A 24,147-nucleotide genomic window follows, 5' to 3' on the forward strand; every position below is an offset into this window, starting at 1 on the left:
ATGAAATATAAAGGGACTGTCAAAACTTCATCTGATATTTCATTCTCTACCCATCTCCTTTCCCTCCATGATGGCAGGTTAAAAAAAAAGAAGGGAAAACTAGTTAATCAAGGCAGTATAGCATATAGGAAAATGGCCTGTACTTGAAATCAGGAGAGATCTGGGTTTGAAATCCACCTCTGATGCTTATTGATTGTATTACATTGAAAGAAACAGTGGAAATAAGTATTTATATAGTGCCTACTATGTTCTGAGGATTGTGCTAAGGGCTTTTATATATACTAATCCATTTGATCCTTACAACAACCCTGGGAAGTAGATAATATTATGATCTCCATTTTATAGTTGGGGAAAATGAAGATAACAGAGGTTAAGTGACTTGCCCAAGGTCACAAAGCTAGTACTCAGTTCTTCCTAACTCAAAGCCTATTACTCCATCCACTGCACCACCAGCTGCCTCTACTGGCAAGTCTCATCATGTAAAATGGGAATTATACTACTTCAGATGTCAGTTGTTACTAAAGCAATTTTGAGTTATTAGTATTATTGCCAGCAGGAAAAATAGTGGAGTATAATGGTTCACCCCCTTAAATAACACAATCCAAGAGAACAAGTTCTTTTGAATATTTCAAAAGCATCTTTTACATGCATTTACAATATTATTTACAAATTATTTTTAGCTATAAAACAAAAGTTGGTACTTTTATGATCAGTCAGAACAGTTTAACATTTCCAAGTATACTTTCTCTAATTATAATTAAGTTTAAAATTTATCCCAAACACTTAAAAGAGAGCAATCTTTTAATTTTTAAAAAATGCATAAGATTCTTAAAGATGCAATGGTAGAGCTCTGCCTTTGAAAGCACAGCTTCTAGATATAGATCCTGTCTGTGACATTTACCCATTGACTTTGGACTTATCATTTAACCTCACTAGACCTTAGTTATCTCATCTATAAAATGAGAATGCTGAATTCTATGACATCTATGGTCCCCACTACTCTAAGAATGCTGAATTCTATGACATCTATGGTCCCCACTACTCTAAAACTATACTATGTTTATTAATCTACAACATGCTACAGGAAAATCATCCTTGCTAGTTGTCATCTGCAAAATAACAGGGACAAGCTTTAGAAGGGTAAACTGAGCAACTTTCCATTATGGGAGGTTGAAAGGATACTAAGAAATTAATCGACACATGAAGAAATGAGAAGTTAAGTATTCTCAATTTTTTCATTGTTCTGAGGGATTTGGGCTTCCTAGTATTAGTAAAAATACTGTTCTTGAACAACAAACTAAAGTCAGTCAAGAAGAATTTAAGTACTTACTATGGGTCGGGGATTGGGCTAAATTCTAGGAAAACAAATAAAAGCAAGAAACAGTCCCTGGCCTCAAGAAACTTGTATTCTAATGGAGGAGACAACATGCAAAATACTAGATATGTGTAAGATAAATAATGAGATGGAAGGTAATATGAAAGGGGAATGAATTAGTAACTGGGGGGAGAGGGGGTTGTAGGGTGGGGAATGTCTACAAAACGTGGACTTTGAGCCAAGCCTTGAGGAGAATCAGGGAAAGGGAAATTAAGAGGAAGATGTGAAAGAGCAGAGCATTCCAGGGATGGGAGAAAACCAGTGCAAAGGCACAGTGATGGAACATGGTGTCCTATTCAAGGAACTTCAAGTAGGTCAGTGTAGCTAAAAGAATGAGTTGATATGGTGTTAAGTAAGATGGCTGGAAAGGTAGGAGGTAGCCCAGTTATAAAGAATTTTAAATACCTAAACAGGGTAACAAGGAGCCTATAAGTTCATTATCAAGGTATAAAAGACATGGTCAGGGGGCTGCTAGGTGGTTCAGTGGCTTGAAAGCCACACCTAGAGATGGGAGGTCCTGGGTTCAAATTTGGCCTCACACACTTCCTAGCTGTGTGACCCTGGGCAAGTCACTTAACCCCCATTGCCTAGCTCTTACCACTCTTCTGCTTTAGAATCAATACACAGTACTGATTCTAAGGAGGAAGGTAAGGGTTAAAATTAAATAAAAATAAAAGATATGGTCAAATTCATGCTTTAGCAAAATCACTTTGGCAAAAGAATGGAGGATAGACTGGAGAGACTTGAGACAGGTAGATCAGTTAGAAAGTTATCACAATAGATTAGAAAATGATGAGACTAATCTGGGATTGTGGATGCATGAATGAATGAAAAGAGATAAATACAAGCAATCTCCAGAAAGTAGAAACAATACAATTTAGCAATGATTGGTATGTGAGTGACAGTAAGGAATCAAGGATGATACCAAGGTTATAGAACAACTGAAAGAATGGTAATACCCTTGACAGTTAGAAGGAAGATTTAGGAAGAATGGGATTTAGAAGGAAAGAAAATATATTGAATTTAAGATGCTTCTAGTTTGAGATGTCCAAGAAGCATTTAGTTAAGTGTGAATACTGCTCAGCAGAGAGACTAGAGCTAGGTAGATAGATAGATCTGGGAATTACTGGCATAGAGCTAATAATTGAACTCATGGGAACTGAAGGGATGACCAAGTAGAACAGGGGTCAGCAGGTTTCCATTTGTTTCCACTTAGTAACCTATCTAATTTTTCAAAAGTTCTACTCAAGTCCTTATCTTTTTACTATATCTGTCTAATTCTAAAGTACACAGATTGAGGTACCTACTATTATAGTTTTACTGCCCATTTCTCTCTGAAATTCACTTAACTTTTTCTTTAAGTAGCCATGCTATGCATTTATATTAAGCATACTAGTAAGAATAATTAAATTCTAGGGCAGTTAAGAGGCTCAGTAGATAGCCAGGCATTGAAATGGGAGGTTCTGAGTTGAAATCTGGCCTCATACATCCTGCTGTGTAACCTTGGGCAAGTCACTTAGCCTCCATTGCTTAGCCCTTACCACTCTGTAGCCTTGGAACAGATATTTAGTATTGATTCAAAGACAGAAGGGAAGGAAAGAGAGGAAAGAAAGAAGGAAAGAAAGAAAGGAAGGAAGGGAGGGAGGAAAGGAGGAAAAATTTCTCTTTTTACCATGCCTACATATATATAAAATCTTTTCTGAAATTATTGTCCCTGCCTTTTCTAATTCATCTGAAACATAATAATTCTACTCCAGCTCCTAAGCTTAAGTCTATATGAATCATATTTCAAGTAGGTTTTTTGGGGAAAAAAATGTATTATAGGACTCTACTTTCTAATCCAGTCTGTAATTCTTTTCCATTTGGAGGAGGTGGTGGTGGGGTGGTCTTAATTCATACTATCTCCTATTATGATTATTTTCTATTTTCCTTGATTCTGTCATATTTTACCTTTTCTTCTCTGTGCTCCCAATGTCCACTTTAGAAATAAGAAGTTGTAGAAGAATTTACCTAAACTATAAACATATTTATAAACTATAAATTAAACAGTAACAGGTTTTTCTTTCTTTCTTCTGAATCCTCTCTTCATACAGACCACCTCCAATCTTGGAATTTATTGTGCTTAAGACACCTCTATTCCTTATTCTACTCTCCTTAAATCTCTTTCCTCCTTCCTATCTCCCAGATGAATGGAATAATACTTATTATAATCTTTGTACATGTATATTGGTGCTCAACATTTTTTCCCTTTTGTTCAAATGAAAAATAAGATTTTTGGATACCCATTCTTTCCACTCCTTTCTCCATGTTTGAATACTTTTTCATCTAATACAGCTATAATGATTTTCCCCTCCTTCCATTCCCAATATGGCCCTCTATCCTTTCCCATTTGTCTTCTCCCAAGACTATCAAAACAAAACAAAAGCATACCCAGATCTTCTGTCTGTCATTTTTACCTTTCTCTATGGTGCTTAAAGATATCAGGGTTCTGAGAAGACATTGCTTTTTGTCTCCCTGTTAACATATAAACAATTTATCATATGTGTACCTTTCTACTTTTCTCTTTACTCCCCAAGTTTTCATTTTGTTGAATCTACTCAGTTCTGAAGTTATTAATTTTATTTAAAGTCTATCCTTTCACACTTTAAGATTGATTATACTCCATTTTGCTGGTTAATTTATTTTTAGTAGTAAGCTTATACCTTTTACCTTTTGGACTATCATATTCCAAGCTCTCCACTCCTTCATAAAGGTAGCTGCTAAAATATTTGTTATCCTGGCTGTGGCTCCTATGTATCTGAATTCTTATTTTTGGTTGCTTTTTGTTTTCTATCTGGGAACCCTGGATTTAGATGATGTTCCTGGGAGTTTTCATTTTGGGATTTCTTTCAGTAGGTGACTAATGAATTCTTTCTACTTTCACTTTAACCTATGATTCTAAGACTGTGCTTGGCAAAGCTATGGCTCACATGCCAAAGGGGGCTGATCCCCTCCCCCTCTGACTCTCACCTGAGGATATTTCTCACATGACCCGTCCCTCTGCCCTGCAGTCCAACAGGAGTGCTGCCTCCCTCCCCTGTCTGGTGTGAGATAGGGGCTCACACATGGCTTGAGGATTGTAGTTTAAGCATTCAGTCTCTAAAAGGTTTGCCATCACTGTGTAACAAATGAAAATGATAAAGGCTGATATTATGAAGAAAAATAATATTTTAATTACCAGTTCCATGTTGGTAAAATATATAAGACCAGGCCTGACTATTTTAAAAAATGCTGCCAGTCCGCACCTTCCCCCATCATCTCTATGTAGCCAGAGACCCCTCAAGCCGGGTTTCGCAATATTTAAAGCTGGGCTTTACGTTGAAGATGTCATTACGTCCAAAACAGGAAATCTGTTGCATAATGGAAAATGTAGTTTCAAAGTGTCCACAGGAAGTTTGTCATTAAAGCTCAAATGAGTCCCAAGTAGCTCTAAATAGAGCACCAGAAATTCTAAATAACACACTGTTGTAAGAGATTTGAGCAATTTTCATTTGTGTTTTCTTGAAATATGGTAGTTAAGCTTTTTTTGGTCATGACTTTCAGAGAGTCTGATGATTAAGATTATCTGTTCGTATTTTTCAAAGTAAAATTATTTGCTTATTAAGAAATCATAAATTTCCATATTCAATCCAGGCACCAAAAATTATACTTCTATCTCATCCTTTAGCAGAACATGCCCCAAAACATTATGGTCATTCTAAAATACTTAACATACCATAAACAATGTTATTCATTTCTGGTCAGACCTAAATTTTTTTCTCTGCCACTTTCTTAACTACCTAACCATATTTCAATTCCCTACAAGAAAAGAATTAAAGAACAAAAGGGTAGGTAACACTGCTAAAGATCCAATTAAATGCATTTTATATCACATACATAACTTAGATTAGAATGTGAACTTTTATGAATGGAATGTGCACTACACTAATAATACACTGGCATTCTAGCTTTATATCCTGACTCTAGCTCTGTGACTTTTGAGAATAGGGAGCATGGTATATTGGAAAGATCTCTGGACTAACACTCAAAGAGATCTCAGTCAACATTATGATCAAATCTTGGGCTTAACATTTACTAGCTGAATGACCATAAGCAAAATCATAACCTCTCAGCCTCAATTTCTTCCTCACTTGTAAAATAGGAATAATATTTGAACTACTTACCTCACAGGGTTATGAGGAAGATGCATTGTTAACTTTAGAGGCCTATAATAGATGGAAGTTATTACTGGGCAATTCCCTTAAGTCTCCTGGGTTTCAGTTCTTTATCTATAAAATAAAGGCAGTTCAACTAGATGAACTAAAGTTCTTTCTAAGTTAAAATTCTATAATCCCGTATTTATGAACACTTATTTCATCCAATCTAACTATAGTGGGGCAATCATTGGCTCTGGAGTCAGAGAAACTATATTCAAAGGTCTCTAATGACATTTTCTATTTGTGACTTTGGGCGAGTCATTTACCCTTCCTTATATGATAAAAAATGAGGGGTTTGGACTGAATAGACTTTGTGATCTCTTCTAGCTCTAGATCTATAATCCTTTGAATACATAAATACCATGGGTAAATAACTAATCTGAAGCCAATATAAAAAAAAATTTTTTTAAACCCTTACCTTCCGTCTTGGAGTCAATACTGTGTATTGGCTCCAAGGCAGAAGAGTGGTAAGGGCTAGGCAATGGGGGTCAAGTGACTTGCCCAGGGTCACACAGATGGGAAGTATCTGAGGCCAAATTTGAACCTAGGACCTCCCGTCTCTAGGCCTGGTTCTCAATCCACTGAGCTACCCAGCTGCCCCAAATATAAAATAATTTTGTTTAACAGAATCATAAATTGCTTAGAACATACTCTCACTTCTCCTTTCCCCTTCATTAATCCTGCTTGTCCCTCACAGTAACTAAAACACTAACTTCAAGGATATGTCCCAGGGTTAGTACACATTTGGTCCAACTATTTATATCTTAATTACAATTAAAGTTCAAATTATAACTCAGAGATTACTGAAGAGATTATCTACATTTAAAGATTTTATTATGTTTACTATTACTATCCTCACTAATTTGATATTCACATGTCTTTCATATAAAATCTGTATAGGACATCGAAGGGCAGAAACTACATATAATAATGCATCTTTATATCATCATTTGCGAATGTAAAAACATTTGTTAAATGCCTACTATGTCCCCAACACTTTACTAGACACTAAGGATACAAAGACAATAAATGAAATAGGACTGGCTCTCAAGCAGCTTATATCCTGCAATGTCTTAGCCCATAAAGACATAGATATTTCTTAAATGTTACTTTGGTGTATCTGTAATTTCACAGGCGTGGAATTTCTTCTACGCTATTTTATCTTGTATAATTTTTATCCGTATTTTCTCAAAAAAAATCCCCCATAAAGGATATGGTAACATACTAACAGTATTCTTTTTGTTTTAGTAGTGCCAAAATACCAATCAGATTACCCATGTGGTGTACCTAATTTTACTCTACAGCCAGTAAAACTCCCATTGTGGTTATATATATATATACTTCAATGGATCCATGACCTCCCTAGTACAAGTAATCTATATCCTATATTCATATAAGATACTTGCAATAAATGCAGAGGCTACTTCCTGGAAAATTTTAGAGATAAAAAAAGGAATATGTATAACTAATTGTTGATGTTTTCCTAATTACATTTTCAATAAAAATTCTCCATGATCTTTTATCCTTTGGAAATCTTATGCTCCTTGAGATATCCTGAAAGGCTAATCCCAGAATACCTTCAAAATCTTAATACCTCTAGAACTGAGTTCTTATCTACAAGTCTGTTCAAGTCCAGATATTCTTTCCAACTTCATCTTCTTTTAAGGGCCACTGTCATTTCTTCAAAAAATATATAGGGATCTCATGCCAATTTCTCTCAGCAGGCTCTTCTTTTCAATGTTTTGAGATGCCATTGCTCACAGTTTTCCACCATCCCTTGTAGTATTTCACAAATGGGTTCATATTCTAAACAAGAATTGCCCTTGGCTTCCATGTCTCTGCAGGCAAGGAGAACAAGTGTTTGCTTATTTTTCAGGCTCTTTTGGCCACCTCAGTGTTCCGATTGTTTTTCATTAGTTATACTTCTAAAGTAAAGATGTTGTTTAAAGAAGTTTGGTTAGTTATTTGACTAGGACAACTCATTTGTTAGATGAACAAAACTTAGAAATAGTAACCAAAAGAATGACCCCAAACTTCCACTAAAGTTAGCCTGCTAGGACTATTTGTTAGTGACCTTGTATTCTACAAAGCTATATCAGAATATAAGTTCTAGCATGACATAAGCTTGAAAAGGCTGATATAGGCTCACTGATGAATTACCTGTTATCTGAGGACAAGAGAAAAGCTCATCATCAAAACTTTGTCCAGTAGGGAATTGTAGTTTTGATAAGAGCAACTTATGAAGATCATCTAACTGAGGTATAGATATTTCAATCTAAATCAGTGTAGGGAGTATCCATATCAATTAAACCACAGATCATTGTACTACTGTTACTAATTTACATAATCATTCTGAAACAAAAAAATTTCTGATTAACCCTCAATTACACAGAACACCTCATTCAACAAGCAGATGTTGATAAAAATTTTCATATATATATCTTGTTAATATTTCTGGAGAATGAAATATTCCACATATATTAATTTTCCATATAACCAAAGGCTTAACCTTTATAAAGCAAAAGAACTTTAATGGAAATATAAAATGATAAACTACTTCACTTGTTTTCTTAAATTATATTCAATATATTCTACTTAACATTTTCTTTACTTCACCAAGTCTTATAAGTTCTGCTTGCCTTGACAGTCAATTAGCCTCGGGCTAATCACTACCTGAAGTAACTTGTCACTTCTCCAAGCCTATCTCCAGGAGAATCCTATCCAGACACACCCCTTCCTGCAACAGGATCTACACAGAAAATTAGAAAAAGCAATTTTGTTTAAATGTAAGTAAAAAGTTTGGATTCCATAAAGCTTTAGTGATATACCTTTATCACTTTATGATACACCTTTAGAATGCTCAGAAGCCTTGCTGATTAATTCTTAGTTCCTAAAATAATGTACTTCCAAGTAAATCAAGTATACTTATGTACCATGTGCTAGTATATAACAAACACCCACACATCTACACACTTTACATAAAACTAACACCAAAAAACCCCTATCAGTAAAACTTTAATGCCATCAGATTTAACATATTTAGAAGCACTTATTCTTCAAGTTACTCAGAAAACTTTGAAAACTGTTTTAAAATGCAAACAAGTTATAGTCTTCATTATTTCCTTATCTAATTAAAATTAGTGACAGAATCTTAACAAAATTATCTTGAAAGAAATACAACATACTTTCAAAAACATAGATCCAAAAATCTAGGGAAACCAAAGTTCAGCTTTAATATGTAACTTAGAAAAACAGCAGAGATAACCTACTAGTCATGAAGAACGGAGTTCACTAGCTCTGTGAAGATGGAGCTGTCAACTAACCTTTCTGAGCTTCAAGCAAGGATCTTAAGTCTTGGGTTATAGACATGTTCTCATCTACTATTGGTAAGAGCTATACTCCAAAGCCAGGTATACTCAAGAAAATTACATGTTCTTAAGGTTCACAGAATCATAGATTCAGAGCTGGTGGGGATTGTACAGTCAAATCAACAAGCATTTTTAAGAATCTCCTCTATATAAGGTACTTGCTAAGCTCTAGAGATATAAAGAAAGGTAAAGAGTCCTTGCTTTCAAGGAGTTCAGCGTAATGAAGGGAGACAACATGCCAACAACTATGTACAAATAAAGTGTTTACACGATAAAGATAAACTCAAAGGGAAGGCACTAGCATAAAGGGAGTTCAAGAAAGGCTTCCTATAAATGGTGAGATTCTACTTGAACCTTTAAAGAAGCCAGGGAAGCCAAGAATGAAGATGAGAAAAGAGGGCATTCTAGGCATGGAGAGCAGTCCGTGAAAATGCCTAAAGTAGGGAGGAATGTCTGTGTAGAGGAAGAGCAAGGGAGGCCACTATGTATTGCTGGATGGTACAATATGTGGAAGGAAGTAAGGTATAAGAAGACTGGAAAGGCAGGAAGGGTCCAGATTATAAAGGGCTCTGAATGTCAAATGGATAATTTCATATTTGATCCTCCTGTAAATAGAAATTTTAATCTTACATCCTAGAGGTGAAAGGTAAGTTTATAGAATGGGGAGTGTGACTTGGTCAGACTTGCATTTTAGGGAGATCAGTTTGATAGCAAAATGGAAGATGGAACAGGAAAACACGCAGGCTATTGCAACAGTCTAAGCATGAAGTGATGAGGGTCTGCAAACCCTAATTTCCCCTTTTACAGATGGCAACAGTCTCAGATAGAGAGAGCAGGATATGAGATATCAAGAGGGCCTTTGAAACAGACTGGATATAGAGAGTGAAAGTAAAGATCAGAGGATGATACCATGATTGTGAGCCTGGGTAACTGAGAAGTTGGTGGTAGATTCAGGAATAATAATAAAATCGGGGCAGCTGGGTAACTCAGTGGATTGAGAGCCAGGCCTAGAGACAGAAGGCCCTAGGTTCAAATCTGGCCTCAGACACTTCCCATCTGTGTGACCCTGGGCAAGTCACTTGACCCCCATTGCCTACCCTTACCACTCTTCTGCCTTGGAGCCAATACACAGTATTGACTCCAAGACGGAAGGTAAGGGTTTAAAAAAAAAGAAGAAGAAAATCACATAAATCAGCATTTCTATATTTTCCAACAAAGTTCAGCAGCAAGAAATAAAGAAATTCCATTTAAAGTAACTATACAATATGAAATAGTTAGAAATCTACTTGCCAAGATAAACACAGGAATTACATAAACAAAATTACAAAATAATTTTTCATACAAATAAAAAGTCAGATCTAAACAACTGGAAAAATAATTGCTCAGATGTAGGCCAAGCTAATATATAAAAAAAGGCAATTCCACCTAAATTATTCAGTGCCATACCAATCAAACTAACAAAAAATTATTTATAGGACTAGAAAAAATAATAAAAGATGGAGAAAATAAAGGGAATTTAGTGGAGGAAAAAATGTGAGGGAAGGTGGCCTAGCTGTACCAGATCTTAAACTGTAATAAAAAGCAGTAATCATCAAAATAATCTGTTACAGGCTAAGAAACAGAAGGATGAATCAATGGAATAGATTAGGGGTAAAATGACCTCAGCAATCTAGTGTTTGATAAACCCAAAGATCCCAACTTTTGGGATAAGAATTCACTATTTGACAAAAAATGCTGGGAAAATGGAAAACAGCATGGCAAAAACTAGATATAGACCAATATCTCACACCCTACCCTAAGATGATTTAGACATAAAGGGTGATATTATGAGTAAATTAGGGGAACAGCTTTCTCTGATAAAGGTCCAATTTCTCATATAGAGAACTAAGTCAAATGTATAAGAATACAAACAAGCAGTTTTCAGATGAAGAAATCAATGCTATTAATCATATGAAAAAATGTTCTATATCACTCTTGATCAGAGAAATGTAAATTAAAACAGCTAAGGTACCACCTCACATCCATCAGATTAGCCAAAATGACAGTAAAGGAAAGTAATAAATGCTGAAGGGGATATGGCAAAATTGAGACATTTAACATATTGTTGGGTGAAGTTGTGAACTGATCCAAACATCATGGCAGGAAATATGGAACTATACCTGAAGGGCATACCCTTTGATCTAGTAATACTACTACTAGGCTTGTATCCCAAAGAGATAAAATGAAAAAGGACAAAGGACCTACATTTCTACAAAGATATTTATAGCAGATCTTTTTTTGTGGAGGCAAAGAACTGGAAATTGAGGAGATGCCCATCAATTTAGGAATGGCTAAACAAAGTGTGGTATGCGATGGTAATGAAATACTATTGTGTTGTAAGAAATGATGAGCAGAATGATTTTAGAAAGAGCTGGAAAGACCTACATGAAATGATGCAGACTGAAATAAGCAGAACCATAAGAACACTGTACCAGTAACAGCAATCTTGTAGGATAATCAAGTGTGAAAGACTCAGATACTTTAAGCACTACAAGGTTCCAGGACAATTCTGAAGGACTTATGACAAAGACTGCTATCCACCCTCTGGAAGAAAGAACTGTTGAAGTCAGAATGCAGATCAAAGTATATCTTTTTTCACTTTAGTTTATTTGGGTTTTTATTTGGGGATTTTGGTTTTATATGAGTATTCTCTTAAACAGTAAACAATATGGAAATGGGTCTTGAATGATAATACACATATAACCCAGATCAAATTGTTCACCATCTCTGGAAAGGAGGAGGGAAGGAAGAGAGACAATTTAGAACTTAAAACTTCAGAAAATTTATATAAAAATTGTTATTACATGTAATTGGTAAAATAAATTATCTTTTAATGAAAATAAAAAGAGTAATAAGAGAAGGATTTGTGGGGAAAAGATAAAAAGTTCCATTTTGGACACAAGTTTGAGATGCCTACAGATGGAGATGCAAGACTGGAAATCAGGAGAGAGGTTAAGGTTGGATAAGTAAGTAGGTATGAGAGAACAAGTGAAATAGTATAGAATAATATAGTGGCAAAAGAGAAAAGCGCTCTGGACAAAGCCTTAGGAATACCCACAGTAAGCAAGCATGAAGCCAGCAAGAGATTAAGGAGGAGTAATTAAAAGGCAGTTAGGAAAAAAAAAAAAAGGCAGTTAGGTAGCACAGTGAACAGAGCTCCAGACCTGCAGCTGGAAGGACCTGGGTTCAAATGTGACCTGAGATACTTCCTAGCTGTGTGACCCTGGGCAAGTCACTTAACCTCTATTGCCTAATCCATAAGGCTCGTCTGCCTTAGATACTTATAGATTCTAAGACAGAAGGTAAGGGTTTTAAAAAATAAGGAGCAATCAGACAGCTGGGGAAGGTGGAGGGGAGAGGGGGAGAGAAGAAGAGAGGGACAGAGAAAGAAAAGGAGAAGGAAGGGGGAGGAGGAAGAGAGGAGGTATCATGAAAACCTAGAGAGAAGATACTGGTAGATCCTCTTGGATTCTAAATACTCCTATTCTTAAAGGAGATCATCAACATCCTAATCATCACCCTAGTTTTATAACCTCACAGTCTTTTAATCTTTCTTCAGTTCTTAAAATTCTAATCAGTACATCTTCCCCACCCTACTATTCCTTTCTCTCCTCCACTTACAATGCCCCAATAATCTCTCCCCTAGACAGCTATAGTAGCTCCTTGTTCTACAAGCTTCCTAGCTCTTTCCCCCAATTTCTACTTCATTGAACTGCTAACATAAACTTTACTGAGGCACAAGTCTGACCATATCATCCTGCTCAAAAATCTTCAATGGATCCCTATTGCTTCTGAACTAATAAACTCTTCAGCCTGACATTGAAAGTCCTTCATAATCTGGCTCCACTCTACTTTTCCAGACTTATTTCATCACTACTCTTCTTCTACACTAAGCTGCAGCTAAACTAGTTGATTTCTGAACTTGACACCCTTATCTGCAATGCCTTGACACAGGCTCTTTCCTATCCACGGAATGTATTCCCTCCTCACAAGCATTTCTTAGAATTCTTCAAGATTCAGGTGTCACTTTCTACAATTTCTCCTAATTCTCCTTGGTTCAACTTCACATAATACAGTTGTTAATACTCACTTCTTCAATTACATTTATTTATCTGTTTATGTGCTTTATCATCCTGGTAGACTAAGTTCCTTGATCATGGGGCTCATAAAGAACAAGTTGTGCCAGACAAATCTTGACAAAAGAATATTTTTGTCAATATTATCAGAAAGTTAGCTTAAGGGAATATTGTTAATATAGCATACTTAAATAAGGAAATCTCCATTCTGGCTTCCTTTCTTTCTGAGTTGATAGACAGTAGTTATCCCAGTCCTCCAGCCACAACAATGTTATTGACCTAACTATTGCAATATTAAAAATCTCTATTATTGGGGGCAGCTGGGTAGCTCAGTGGATTGAGAGCCAGGCCTAGAGATGAGAGGTCCTAGGTTCAAATCTGGCCTCAGACACTTCCATCTGTGTGACCCTGGGCAAGTCACTTGACCCCCATTGCCTACCCTTACCACTCTTCTGCCTTGGAGCCAATACACAGTATTGACTCCAAGATGGAAGGTATGGGTTTAAATAAAAAAAATCTCTATTACTCCTTTCTTTTATATTCTATAGCTACCTTCTTTATAGTACAATGTAAACTGGCTCATATGAAAGTAGAAAGTTGTAAAGCAGTTATAGAAAATTATATGTATAAAAGTTACAAAGTTCTCCCACAAATGAATCCTACCTCAATATAAAATAAGCAACTTTTAAGAAGTGTACATATTCCAAGAACACAGAATTTAAAATATCTAAAATTGATCATACCTAATTTAAGTTGAATTGCTTCATTGGTGTTACACTTGTACTCTGCCAGCTTCTTCTCCATAGCACTCTTGTATTCCACTAAAAATTTTTCCACTGCACCAAATCCTGTAGGGGAAAGGGAGAGGATCAAAAGCACTTGATTAGAAGTTATTTAAATGCTAAGTAAAATTATAAATCAGAATAATATTAGGGAAGCTAAAGTCAAAACATAAAAACTATTAAAATCTCAAATTATGGCAATAAATAGTAAAAGTAGCAAAAATCATACCCAATAATTAAGACATTTGGAATATGCCCTGCAAATGGTGCTTAAAAATAGCTGGCTTTTGTATAGAGCCCTAAAGTTTGCAAACCACTTTACAATGTGAATACAACCACAGACCTAGAATTAGGAAAACCTGAATTCAAATCAAGCCTCAGAAACTTACTAGCTGTGTAACTCTGGGCAAATCACTTAATCTTTGCTTGTTTTCCTCGTCTATAAAATGAGGATAATAATAGCATGTACCTTACAAGATTGTTGTAAGCATCGAATGAGACTATAATTGCAAAGCATTTAGTGCTATGCCTCACTTATAGTGATGTATAAATGTTAGCTATTATCATCATCATCATTATTATATATTCACAACAATTCTATAAAAGTAGATAAAATTATTGTTCCTACATTAGATAAGGAAACAAAGGCTGAGAGATTAAATTACTTGCCCACAAGCAAGCCAGAAGATACCTGAAGGAGGACAGGAAATAGTTACATGTAATTGAAGAAAAAACCTAAATGTCCAATAATAACAAAAAGGTTAAATTGTGGCACATTTTGAGAGGCAAAATAGCAGAGTGGATAGAAAGCAAAACCAGGAGTAAGGATGATTCATGAATATAAAGTAAAAAATAGCTGATGGTCCAAATTGCTCCAGGGAAATTCTTCATTGCAAAATCTCCCTACACCAAACAAGTCATATATGCAGGCCAAAATCAATTAATGGAATGAAGTATAACCCAATTAAGATTTTTAAGTTGCTAAGCAAATTTAGTTGATTACATTGATATTCAGTGTTAAGGTTCTGATTTTAAAAATGAATAAAAAGAACTTGTCTCAAATCAGAGTCAGCACAGCATAGTAGATGGGGAGCTGACTTGAATGTCAGAAAGATGTGGATTCAAGTCTACTTCTGACACAGAGCCATGTGAAGTCATTAGTCTCTCAGTGTCTGGGGCACTAAACTATGTACGATGTATAATACTTATAAGATATAATTTGTAGAGAAGATGACTCTGTACCAATAAAATCAAAGCTCACCCCAAGCTCCTTTTATTAATTAAAGTTTTACATTTCTTTTAGCAATTTCACAAAATGAAAGGACTCAATATTTTAAAAAGAGGATGCTTACAAAGTAGACTTTCTTTATATATTAATAAGTCTGAAAATATCAGAACACAGAGCTCTTCTTTAGTCAACATATAGTGATATATTTCATACTATACAAACCTGTTTACAGTGATTTCCCTGACAGGATTTACATCTACACAGTGTTTTCCAAAACACATGCAGTGCCAATGGCATGTCTTAAAATGTCAAAGATCCAGTTACTCTCAAAAAAAAGGAAGGGGGGGGGAGAAAATTGTGTTTGGCAACTACTATATATTTCATTTTTAATGCTGGAAAAAATACTGCTGGGGCAGGAATGGCTAATGCACATTATCAATTGTGTACTATTAAGGTGACAAAGCAGCTTTCATATAAAACATGGCTTTCAAACAAAATCTTTACTGTTTAGCCAATATAGACAAATGAAGGAATAAAACAAGACTTACACACCATATCCAGTGATCTAACAAGTTTTGGCTACCAATTATTAGACAAGAGCTTTGGCAGGAACTAAGCATATTTGGTCAACTTCCCAAGGTAACTAAATCACCCTACTTCAGCCCTTCCTTTATACTTGCAAAACTTAGAAGTAGTAAAAAGGCCAAAGTACTTGGAGTCAGAAAACCTGACTTTCATTTAACAGTTCTTCAAATTGGCTTTGTGACTCTCGATAAGCCACAACCTTAACTTCATCATCTAAAAAGTGAGTATAATTATACTTATAATCCACATACCACTACACCTCCCCTAACAAGGCTTTTCTGAGGAAAGTAAATTTATGACCCTAAAATGTTATATAACTCAAGTATTGAATCAAATAATGGTTTGTCATCAACTTGGCAAAAAGCAAAGAAACTTGGGTCATTCGTTTTAAACAATATAGCCTTGGAGGAGAAAAAGTTGTGAATTGTAACATCCTACAAAAAAGACAAAATGATTTTTCTTACAACCCTGTGAGGTAGAAAGCACAATTTATAGGCAAGGAAACTGAGGCCCAGAAAAATTAAAAGAAGGAGGAGCGTTATATAGCTAATATCAGAAGAATTTTAACATGGGCCTTCTAGGTCCAAATCTGGTGTACTTTTTTCCTAAGTCATGCAGCTTCTCATCAGGTCTGTCTAAGCCTGTCTAGCTAGCTTGGCAGGACCTGCCAGTGCTTGTATTCTTTTGGCATGACCTTTGAAGAGGAGATAATATTGCTAAATTAAAGTCACTCCCACAGTAAGCTGGATAGCTTTGTTGAAATCTTTTAGCTTAAGACTCAATGCAAAAATTTGGCCTTCATGTCAATTTAAAAGAACAATGGCTTTGCTGCCATTTTACAATTGCTGCCAATGTCGAATTTCATTATTTTCAAAGTAGCAGTATTACTCAAGATTCTCTCTCTCTCTCTCTCTCTCTCTCTCTCTCTCTCTCTCTCTCTCTCCCCCCACCCCAAGATTTTTAAGTATCACTAAAATATCCATAAATGTTAAATATCTGCTTCTAGGTCATGTCAGTTCATAACTTATCTTCCTTAAGGAATTCTACATAAGTGAAACTGACAGACAAAAAAAGAGCTTAAAAAAAGACTAAATTCTATTAACAATTTTAGAGAATAAGAACAGAGGCCACTAAGTAGCATGGCAAATATAGTGGCGGGCCTAAAGTCAGGAAGCCCTGAGCTCAAACCCAACCTCAAACACTTAATAGCTATGTGACCCTTGGCAAGTTATTTTACCCTCTATTTGCCTCAGTTTCCTCAACCATAAAATGGGGATAATTATAACATTTTGCAAGGCTGTTGTGAAGATCAAGTGAAATAATATTTGTAACAAAAGTATTTAACAAAGCACCTGGAACATAGTAGATGCTGGACAGGTGCTTATTCACTCCCTACAATTTTTCCCTCTCTTATTAGAAACAAACTCATTAGAAACTATTTTCTTAAGACGTTATATAAAAAGAGTAGAATGAATAAAGTAGAAAATATTACTTAGTTCTCCTTATCACTAGTTTTGAAAAGTATATAAATTGAAACAGATAAATTATCTTAAAAATTCAAGATGCTGTTGATTTTCTTTGTATAATCTGTTACCAGAAATTCTACACATTACCTAAAACTAAAATGCTGCACATATCTGCAAAATATCTGTGGTATCAAAATAATGGAAAATATCATGTGTGGTGACAAGACAGTACAAAGAAAGAGTTCCATGCTTCAGTGTTAGACTCCTAATTCTTCCTAACAATTAAAGCTAACCAAAAGTGGAAAAAGATTCAGAAGTTTAAAGATTTAGAGCTCTAAGAGAGCTCAAAGAAAGACAATCGAATCCAACTCCTTCATTTTACAGATGAGGAAACTGAGGATTACAGATATTAAATGGCTTGTCCAAGTTTACCTTGGTGCTGAGACAGAATTCCAATTCCATTCCTAACTTTCCAATTTCATATTATTTCTAGAGTACTGTTCTATGTCTATTGTTATGGGTTCCTGTTCTCTTAAAATCTTCAAGAAAAGAATGGATGACCACTTACTGGCTATTTGTCTACTGCAGATAATTTTTCAGGCAAAAATTGCATTAGATGGCCAAGTCCCCTTTCTACTCTGAAATTCTATGAATCACTGAGTCCAGGTTTTGTTACTTATTGACTGGCATAGGTCCAAACCTCAGGTTTCTCATCTCTAAACCTAAAGTGGTTGATAATATAGCCCTCTGCTCCCTGTACTGTCAAGATACTGCTTTTTCCTATCTTGCTACTCCTCAGTCTCCTTAGCTGGATTCAAGTCCCACTCCCGCCTGAGAGTATTAGCCAAGGTCTTTCTCAGTTGTTTCTGGCGTTGTTCATTGGTGTCTGGCTCTTCCTGACCCCATTTGAAGTTTTCTAGGCAAAGATACTGGAGTGGTTTGCCATTTCCTTCTCCAGATCATTTTACAGATGAGGAAACTAAAGCAAATAGAATTAAGTGATTTGCCCAGGGTTAGTTATTATCTGGAACTAGACAAACTCAGGTCTTCCAAACTCTAGGTACAGCTCCCAATTCACAATGCTACCTAAGTGTCCAAAGCTCTTCCCTAAACTTTCTCTTCACTCCCACAGCTATAAAGGGCTCAATTAGCATCTCTATACAGATGATTCCCAGGTCTATTTATCCAATCCAATTCTCTCTTCTAAACTCAAGAGGTCTCACAAAATACCAAAAGCCCCCAAGACATCTCTATTTTAAAAGTCCTACAGGCATTTCAAACTAAAATTCATTATTTTCCCCTAAAACCTACCCTAGTTGCTAATTTATCTATTTCTGTTGAGAAAGCCACTATCCTTCAATCTCAAAGTCATCCTCTAGTTTTCATTCACCTTCAACCTCTATGATCATTTGCCAATTTTGGTAGATTCTACCTATGTAACATCTCTCAAATTCATCCTTTTCTTCCATTCTCTGTAGTTCAGGATCACACATTATTGGGAACTATTATACCAGCTTCCTATTTGGCCTTCTGGATCAAAAAGCTTCTTTGTCTCTCCATTCCCTATAGAATAAGATATAAATTCTTGGAAATTGACAAACAAATTTATACAATCATCACCTTTTCGGTTGAACTCCTAACTAATTTTTCTATATCAAGTCTTTTTTCCTTTCCAGTCTACCCTCCCCAAAAAGTTCAGATCTGTCACATCCTCCCTTAATAAATTCCGCTGGCTCTCAAATTACCTCCAGGATCAAATATAAAGTCTCTATGGTAGCATTTATTAAAGTACTTCACAACCAGGATGTTCCCATTTTTTCCAGTTTTCTTAACATTTTACTCCCCACATTACAATCTATGTACATATGTATAGCTATTCTGACTTGCTGTTCTTGCACAAGACACTACATCTGGCCATCTCTCATTTCTGTGCTTTTGCAGTAACTGACCCCTCATTCCTGGAACACTTTCCTGCTACACCTCTGCCTCTTAGAATCCCTGGCTTCCTTCAAATTTTAACTCGAAATCCTACCTTCTGCAGGAGGCCTTTCTGAGTTCCCTTAGCTGTTAGAAAGGTCACCTTCCAAACTCCTTAAAAGTAGGAAACTTTACTTTCTTTGTATCCCCAGCCCTTAGTATGTTGTCTGTCACATTTAAGCACTTAATGTTTGCTAATTAATTGATAAAATCATTCCATACAGTTATCTAGTCTACAAAGAAAAAGAGAATAAAATTAATTCATAACTTTGATTTATAAGTTTGATTACAACAGCATTTTAAATAAAATGAATGCTAAGCACATCTTAATATTCATTATTCATTTTCTAGTTTATATAGACTTAGACATATTATAGAATATTAAAGGCTTTAGAATTTTATGAAGAGGGGTTAAAATTATAATATGGAAATAGTCATAAGAATTCTTTGTAAAAGTAAAAAAAGGGAAACAAACCATGTCTAACTTGTGAAATAGCAGAAAAACTTGATATGTATGTAATATTGTTATAAGGAATAGTGAATATGAAACTAGGGACAGACTTATATGAAGTGATAATGAACAAGACAAAACCAAAAGAATATATCTAAATCTACAACCACAAAAATTAAGATGACTTCAAATTGCCACAAAACTCAAATCAAAAGCAATAAGATTATTAGTAACATGTAAAGTATACACCTCTACCATTAACAAAAGGAAAACAATATGACTATATGTACTACCTCTAAAATCACATGCTATTTTACTCAACTGTTTTTAGATTACAATTGTAAAGAAATCAATATTTGAGTGTCTCCTATATGCAAGGCACTGTACTAGATGCCATGGCAGAGATACAAAGATGTGAAGGTTTCATAAATGTATATCATCATGAAAAGTATATGGGCAGTAGAGATGTGTCAAAATGATATCACATTATTATAAAAACCCCAAGTATTTTGATAGCAAGTCAGTAATTTTGCACCTGAAAGAGAACTTATGATTTAACATATCATATATGTGTATTAGAAGCAAAGCAAAACTATCATCATAAATCTATAGTTTTGCTTAAAGATGCTAGTTTGATGTTTCTAAATACATACTTATATTAGTATCTTTAGTACAGTGTCTTTAGTACCATGTTCTGCATGTAGCAGACAAATATTTGCTGAATAAATCCCTGTCAGAATTTCCTGTTTTAGAAATAGAAATTCTTTTTTTTTTTAATACTAGTAGACATTGAACCTTATATAATGTGCTTTGGAAAAGATGACTACATATTATAAACTAAAGACAACAGCATCAAAACATTAGATGTACACTAAATACAGTATTATCTAAAACATTAATTAATGGAAATATTCAGTGATAACTAGATTAAGTGAATTTTCAATTCAACTGGAGAGGACAAAATTTAGACAAAGTTGAAAATAATTGGGGGAGTAGGAAAGTTCTGAAGAAACTAATCTATAAACTTCTTATTTTGGTTTAAATATTAAGTACTTGCTATACAAAATATGCAAGATACTGTGTGGGCATCTTAAAGAATTATAGTACTGAAAACAAAATCAAATAATTGATTACTTTAAAAAATGTATTAATATAATTTATCCACAAGTGTCCCAGATTCTGCTCTCCACTCCCAGAATCACAGAAGGCATTTTCTGGGAGACCAACATGTTCATACGAATTAAATCTTTCCTGTTTTCACCTTTCAGTTCCACTCTCTGGAGGTAACATTCACAATTTATTCTTCTAGTATTAATTCTGTAGTTGTAAATGATATTCTCTTGGTTCTACTCATTTCACTATTCATTATTCTGTGTAGTTCTAAATTTTTCTTAAATTAGCCTGCTCATTGTTTCTTATGGTGCAGTTGTATTCCATCACAATCATATCCCACAGTTCGTTTAGTCATTCCTCAATTGATGGACATCCCTACAATTTCCAATTCTTTGCTACCACAAAGTGAGCTGCTATAATTATTTTGGAACATAAAGATTCTTTTCCTTTTCCCCTGATCTCCTTGAGAAACAGATCCAGCAATGGGTCTAAGGGTATGCAAAATTTTATAACTTTCTAGGCATAATTGCTCTCCAAAATGATTGGATCAGTTCACGGCTCTACCAACAATGTATTAGTGTCCCCATTTTTCTACATCCCCTCCAACATTTGTCATTTTGCTATTTTGTCATTTTAACCAATCTGATGCTTGTGAGATGGTAACTCAGAATTGTTATGGTTGACAATTATTAGTGATCTAGAAAATGTTTTCATCTAAAATTTGTCTGATTATATCTTTTGCCCATTTATGAATTGGGGGATGGCTCTTATTCTTATAAATTTGGCAGAGTTCTCTATATATTTTAGGTATGAGTACTTCTATCTGAAAGGCTGTCAATTAAGCCCCCTCCCTCACCATTTTTCTGCTTTCCTTCTAATCTTGGCAATATTTATTTTATTTGTACAAAAAAACCTTTCAATTTAATGTACTCAAAATTATCCATTTTACAGTTCACAATGTAAAGTTGTTGAATATAGCCTAACTGTGTATATATGTGTATATCTAAGTACCTAAGATAAATAGGTCATCCAGAGGCCCACCTGTAAAAAGGGATACACTTCTTTGTCAATTGATGCTTCTCCATGCCTTGACTTGTAACCATATGAGAAATAAAGCCTTTGCTGACTTGGATCCCCCCCAAAAAATGTTATTGATCATTAACAAACTTAAGAGTACTCCTTCAAGATGTAGAGGCAGAAACCATAAAGTTAATCATGTTCTGATTTTAGAATACATATGGGAATTGATTTTTTTTATTTTAAAAGAAAAAACACTTTAATATGAGTTTTAATACATGGTATTATTCTTGCACATGTCCTCACATAAATTCTCCACAGGGCATCATTCTCTTAATATTATGTAGGCAACAGTTTAGCATCTTGTTCTTGCTAGTCCTCCTCCCTTTCCAATCAAATATCTTTGGTGATATCAGTTTTTACGCACAGTTCATTGTTGCTGATGTGCCATAACCTATTTATATCCATCATATCACTCCATCATCCTTTATATGACCTATGATTTTGAGAGAATTTGGTATCCTATGATTCTTAGCCAAGTGGTACCATCTGAAAAATATTAATATTAAAAAAGATTGGTATTATTTTAAGGAAGAGCTTGATATTACTGGAATTACTGTTCAATTTCCCAAATGCTAGCCCATTATCTTCCTCTTACTTATTTCTAAACCCAGTTTATTGTCCATCTGCCATGTCTCTCTAAAAGATAAAGTACTTCATTTCCACAGTCTCTGTCCAATTCAACAAACATTTATTAAACATTCACTCAGCATCAGGCATTGTATGAGACTTTAGATTTCAAAGACAAAAATGAATACATTCCTTTTCCTTAAGCATGTTAGATTATAGAACCTATGGTCCACCAAGTCAAAATGGGAGCAATGAAACAGAACTTTTATAAAGGTTTTAAAAGATGGGAAAAAAAATCATGGGAAGATCATTTGATTACATTTTCAACACTTCTACTGTTCTATGCTGCATCTTGCATAGTATTTTATTTTTGAAATTTTAAAATAAAAATTTTAAATTTATAAAGATGTCAGATCTTGTTATTTATATCACCTATATCTGCCATTATATTCCTTCTCTTATCCCCTCCCAGAGAACCATCCTTTATGATAAACAGAAGGGGCAACGACATTCCGCAAAATAACCAATATATCAAGTCTGACATTATCTGTAGTATTTTGTACCCATAGTCCCCCATCTTGGTGAAAGGTGTTATCTATTACTTCTTTGAAGCCAAGCTTGATCATTATAACTTGAAGAATTCAGTTTTATCGTTACTGTAGTGATTGTGTATATTGTTTTTCTGGTTCTACCAATTTCATTTTGCATCAGTTCATGGAAGCCTTTCCTTGTCTGTCCTCATTGTGCCTATTCTTCCTTTTACCACAATAATGTATTATATTATGTTCATGTACCAATTTGTTTAAAACATTCTCCGAACAATGGATATCTAATTTGTTCATGATTCTTTGTTACCCCAAGCAGTGTTGCTTGGTATTCTGCTATTTCTAGCAATAGAAATTTATGTCAAAGGGTATGGACATATCAGTCACTTTCTTTACATAATTCCAAATTGTTTTCCAGAATGGTTGGATAAATTCACAAAGCCACCAATAATGCATTCATTAGCATACCCTTTCATTTCTATAACCCTTCTAAAAGCAACAAACTGTTTTTGTCAGCTTTGCCAATTTGCTAGTTATGAGGTAAAGTCTCAGGGTTGTAATTTATGCATTTCTTGTTACTAGTAATTTGGAGCATTCTTCTGCAAGTTTTGTAGTAATTTACAAATCTTCTGAAAACTATTCATATCCTTTAACTATTTTTCTCCTGGAGAATGGCTTTTGGTTTTATATATTTTTGTAACTTGTCTATATATAACAGGATATCCCCAAAGTCTTGGTATGGTTTAAGAATTTATGCTCCCTTTTACTCAGTCAAAGGTGTAACATTAGCACTAATATTCAGAGTTTTTAGTTATTTTGAATTTAGTATAAACTGTTGGTCTAAACTTAATTTCTTTGAGACTCTTTTCCAATTTTCCTGGTAATTCTTTCCCAGGCAATTTATGAAATGAATTTAGCAAAGTGAGATTTATCAAAAACTGGATTGATCAATGTAATGGACTTTACTACTAGTGGCAATGCAACAAGCCAGGACACTCCTGAAGGACTTATGTAAAAGAATGCTATCCACATTAAGAGAAAGAACTATGGGATTAGAAATGCAAAAGCAAAACATATGACACCACTTATCACATGTATATATGGGGATGTGATTTGGGGTTTAGGCCTTTAAAAAAAAATCACTCAATAGCAAAAATGAATAATATGGAAATAGGTATCAAGTGACATTTGTACAACCCAGTGGAATTGCTTGTGGGCTCTGGGACAGGAGAGGGAAAGAAAATGAATCATGGAAACATG

The 24,147-nt window shown here is 34.8% G+C and overlaps 1 protein-coding gene across 1 annotated transcript in view; it reads right to left on the bottom strand.

The window, feature by feature from the left end:
* HAT1 (histone acetyltransferase 1) overlaps nt 1–24,147 on the bottom strand; it is an 81,673-nt gene that overhangs the window by 46,832 nt on the left and 10,694 nt on the right. The window contains exon 2 of the mRNA XM_044666507.1: nt 13,837–13,941. Coding sequence (XP_044522442.1) covers nt 13,837–13,941 — 105 coding nt within the window. The remainder of the gene's footprint in view (nt 1–13,836; nt 13,942–24,147) is intronic.

The sequence above is a fragment of the Gracilinanus agilis genome, chromosome 3, assembly GCF_016433145.1.
Source record: "Gracilinanus agilis isolate LMUSP501 chromosome 3, AgileGrace, whole genome shotgun sequence".
NCBI classification, from domain to species: Eukaryota; Metazoa; Chordata; class Mammalia; order Didelphimorphia; family Didelphidae; genus Gracilinanus; species Gracilinanus agilis.